Below are 4593 nucleotides of genomic sequence, written 5' to 3'. Positions count from 1 at the left end.
TCATTGTGTTATACTGTGTGTAACTGATAAACCTCTTGATTTTCAGGAGATCCATGCCAGGAAGTATAGGCCATGACTTTTAAAATTCAAAGAAGTATAGGCCATGACTTTTAAAATTCAAAGAAGTATAGGCCATGACTTTTAAAATTCAAAGAAGTATAGGCCATGACTTTTAATAGATTAAAGGCTTGTAATATAGTGGTACAATCCATGGCCATTTAGTAAGATGGCTGCCATGGCTCCATGGGCCAAATCTGTGGTGGCTCCATGTCTAAATCTTTTTAGGGTGCATGAATCTACTCCTGTCCCAAATTTGGAGTGTTTATCTTAAAAAAGCCATCAGAACGGTAACATTGTATTACAGACAGTGGCCATTTTGTAAGATGGCTGCCACAGCCCCTAGGGGCCAAATCTGTGGTGTCTCCATACCTAAATAATTTCAGGCTCTACATAGATCTTCCTTGTGTCAAATTTGGTGTGTTTGTCTCGAAAAAGTCCTTCTTAACTGTGAAATAGTACTACTGTCTATGACCATTTTGTTAGATGGCCGCCATGGCCCCAAGTGCTAAATCTGTGGTGGCTCCATATATGAAACCTTTTCAGGGTCCATAAATCTAGCTTTGTGACAAATGTAGGGCCTTCACCTCAAAGCAGTCCTTCTGAATTGTAAAATAGTTTTACAGTCGGGGGCAATTTTGAAATCTGGGGTGGCTCCATATCTAAATCTTTTTAGGGTACAGAAATCTACATCCAAATTTGGTGCTTTTATCAAAAAGTGAATGATTCATCAGCTTAACTGCCCTACTATATGGCTGGGAAAGGAAAGGATCTACCTGTGATAAGTCTACCTGATAGTAATAGAGGTAGCAATATGTTTTTAGAGTGTCTAAACCTTTCTGTGATTGTATTTGACCATGGAAAAAACAACTAACTGCAATATAGGTTCGACTGAATTGAGACCTCAGTTCATAGGTATGAATTACTTTTGACCCCTCAGAGAAACAAGGGCTATTCATTTGTTTTCTAACATTTGTCTCTATACTTGTCAGTGAACATTACAAAGAGACTGTGGCAGAATACATACTTTACATTTTCTGTTACTTTCACGCTCGCTTAGAAAATTGAAATGGTAGAATGGCCTAAACACTGAAGGTTGCTGGGGATTGTTTCTCTGAGCTTGTAAAACATATCAATGTTTTCTTTAATGCCAATAATATAACTGAACTACACACAATTAGCATTGCCATGCACTGGGAGCACCAGCTAGAGCAGATGTTGACACTGGGCAGCTCAGGTCTTAAAACTTCTTCGGGATCGGTGTCCCATCCACAGGACAGTTGAGCTAACGTAGTCTAATGCGATTAGCATGAGGTTGTAAGTAACAAGAACATTTCCCAGGACATAGACATATCTGATATTGGCAGAAAGCTTAAATTCTTGTTAATCTAACTGCATTGTCCAATTTACAGTAGCTATTACAGTGAAAGAATACCATGCTATTGTTTGAGAGTGCAACAGTTTTGAACCTGAAAAGTTAGTAATAAACAAATTAGGCACATTTGGGCAGTCTTGATACACAATTTTGAACAGAAATGCAATGGTTCATTGGATCAGTCTAAACCTTTGCACATACACTGCTGCCATCTAGTGGCCAGAATATAAATTGCACATGGGCTTGAATACTACATTATGGCCTTTTGAATATCAATGATGATGGTACATAAAAATACAAAATAACAATTTTTTCTTTGTATTATCTTTTACCAGATCTATTGTGTTATATTCTCCTACATTCCTTTCACATTTCCCAAACTTCAAAGTGTTTCCTTTCAAATGGTATCAATAATATGCATATCCTTGCTTCAGGCCCTGAGTTACAGGCAGTTAGATTTGGGTATGTCATTTAATGGCGAAACATTTTAAAAACGGGTGGATCCTTAAGAGGTTTTAAAGGGATGCATAGCTGACACACCTGATTACACTAATGGGATTCTAAATTGAAGATTGCGATTATTGGATTTTTTGAGTCAGGTGTATTAGCTTGGGATGGGACAAGAAGACCACAGCTTCCCAACCCTGTTAGATATAAGGAGCAGAATCCTGAGGGGTACTGATTAAAATCCCAGCACTGGCAACAGTGGGAGATGTACTAGCAACCAGAGGGTTGCTGGCTTCTATTGCTGTTGTGAAATCTACTACTGTCTACGTAGCTACACACCAACAATGAATACATTTTTAGGTAGTGAAGCAAAAGTACCGTGACAATAGACTGTCGGATGTAAGTTGTGCACTGCAGGAGTTAGCCTTGGGGTGTACTATCGTCCTCTCAATGGACGTGTTGGGGAAAGACACAAATGCCAAGTTTCAACCAAAAGTGGATGAAGTATTATTCTGTGTGTTGTGCCAATGTCCGCTAGTTTATCAAATATATGCTCTATTCAAGGTTCACTCTCAATAAATATGTGGGGAAAGACACACATTTCAGGTTTCATCCAACTGTGGGTGAAGTATTGTTCTCTGTGTTGTTCCAATTTCAGTCAGTTTATCAAATATTCTATTCAAGATTTGCCAGCCAGTTACAGTTGGTAGACCACTCACTCAAACAACAATATGTGTTTTTCAATGCTTTTTTATTAAACATGAGGCATTCATAAACATACAAAAGAATACAAAACTCCAAAGACTTGTGTCAATGAAAACAAAAAGAACATTAAATAAGTACAAAGCCTTGTAAGATAGAACTGTAACAAACCAAAACCCCCAAAATAAAAGTCAATTGATAAAAAGAAAAACAGTCAAATAAGTGCTAAATATGCTCCGAAGTAACAGTTTCTAGAAAATGAGCCTCCATCAATTAATCAGTCTTTAAAATTTTGAGCCAATTATGTTTTCGGCCATCTGAAGATGGCAATTTTAAACATGAAATCGAAATTGTTGTCACGATATGCAGAATGAGAATTGTGAGTGGCTTGTCTTCTGATGGCCGTCAGGTTGATATTTTCACTAACAGCCTGTGCAGGCAGCAAAGGCACAGATCTCACAGATGTCCATAGGCACAGCAGCTGGAAGAAAGAAGAGAAAGGTACAGTGTTAAAACATGTTCCAAAATCACTCAAACTACAACTGCATATTGCAGAGACCAACTAGATGTACATAAGAGAGACATGTTCTACACAATTCCGATCAATGACTCCAACAGCAAATTATTACGGTCTTATCACAATCTGGTCCGATCCACCAAGTTGGACTGTAGTGGATATTATTCTATAGAGTGGTCTTTTCTTACCTAGTCTTGAGAGAGACATGCTTGCCCCTCTCTTCATGCAAAGGGGCATGAACTCCTGTGGCAGGGAAGGGTTAGCACAGACAGAAGCAAAGCTGGTGCTGGTGAGACGAGGATTCTGCATCCTGTTTACATTGCTGTCCTCTGCTGTCAGTTCTTGGAGCTTCTTCACTGAATCCAGTGAGAAAAAATAGTCTCCCTCCTACAGAGAAGAGAGGAGAGGACATAGACACAAGTTAGACAAAGCACCATATCTGTGGGTCATATTGGGGTCCCAGCCAATCATTGTGATGCTTTACATATTCTGAATGTGAGGAGGATGCCCATAGACTTGTAATGCTGGCTTGCACCAAGTATATGCCTTGTTGCTAAAAAGAAAATGCTACACAGAATTGTGTCTGTTACAGCTACATACTGAGGGTTAACAAAACATTATTTAATTAGATTACCATTGACCATTCTGACATATCTGCAGTCAATAGTCATCATATTATAGTACATTATAGTAAGGTAAACCTTGCTTTAAGAGGAGCCCTTACCTGTACTTTGACAGCTTGGGCTTCAGACACCAGACAGAGAGCCAGGACCATGAGAGCAATGGAGAGAATGGTCTTCATCTTGTCTTTTGAGAGGTTTGCTTTGAGCCTTTAGTCTTGCTGTTGTTGGTGTGTTTGGAAGATTGCTCACCTCAGTTTCTGCTCTCCGTTCATCTCCCTCCTTCCTTTTAAAGGGTTGACTCTCAACTCAGTTCAGTCATGCAGGCCTAGGATTGGCCAAGCTGCAAATGGGAGAAAAGTATTTCTCACGGGTTAATGAGTAGTGATGGTGGATTTTACAATGTCATAAAGGTCGATTCATAAATCCTCTCTGACCTCATCCCCAGTCTGGTGTTTTTATGGACACACTTGATGGTATGTCTTCTACAGTCGGTCACACACCTCCACTTACCACGTTGGTTAACAAGGAATCCCTGTTAACTGTCACACAAACTATCTTTATGTAAACTATCCACAATCGTTCTGCAAAATTAAAGCTCATCTACCCCTTAAAAAAATTATAATCAAAAATATATATTTACAGTACCAGTCAAATGTTTGGGCACACCTACTCAGTCAACGGTTTTTATTTATTGTTGCTATTTTCTACATTGTAGAATAATAGTGAAGACATCAAAACTATGAAATAACACATATTGAATCATACAGTTACAAAAAAAGTGTGAAACAAATATATTTGAGATTCTTCAAAGTAGCCACCATTTGCCTTGATGACACCTTTCCACACTCTTGGCATTCTCTCAACCAGCTTCA

At 38.8% G+C, this 4593-nt stretch overlaps 1 protein-coding gene across 1 annotated transcript; it reads right to left on the bottom strand.

The window, feature by feature from the left end:
- Window positions 1-2611: 2611 nt before the first annotated feature.
- Window positions 2612-4055, bottom strand: LOC106565952 (guanylin). Its single transcript, XM_014133644.2, has 3 exons — window positions 3823-4055; window positions 3287-3485; window positions 2612-3062 (listed from the first exon to the last, which is right to left on the bottom strand). Exons 1-3 carry the CDS (start codon window positions 3898-3900, stop codon window positions 3004-3006), a joined length of 336 nt encoding a protein of 111 aa, XP_013989119.1. The 5' UTR covers window positions 3901-4055; the 3' UTR covers window positions 2612-3003.
- Between the last annotated feature and the right edge of the window lie 538 nt (window positions 4056-4593).

This window comes from Salmo salar, chromosome ssa12 (genome assembly GCF_905237065.1).
Source record: "Salmo salar chromosome ssa12, Ssal_v3.1, whole genome shotgun sequence".
Lineage (NCBI taxonomy): Eukaryota > Metazoa > Chordata > Actinopteri > Salmoniformes > Salmonidae > Salmo > Salmo salar.
The sequence above is the reverse complement of the archived record's forward strand: the minus strand, read 5'-3'. Positions and strand labels throughout refer to the sequence as shown.

Coding starts and splice junctions, on each gene's coding strand:
- LOC106565952 (XM_014133644.2), bottom strand. CDS start 3,900: ATGAAGACCATTCTCTCCATTGCTCTCATGGTCCTGGCTCTCTGTCTG. Junction 3,486..3,822: donor CCCAAGCTGTCAAAGTACAG/GTAAGGGCTCCT, acceptor TCTTCTCTGTAG/GAGGGAGACTATTTTTTCTC. Junction 3,063..3,286: donor CATGTCTCTCTCAAGACTAG/GTAAGAAAAGAC, acceptor TCTTTCTTCCAG/CTGCTGTGCCTATGGACATC.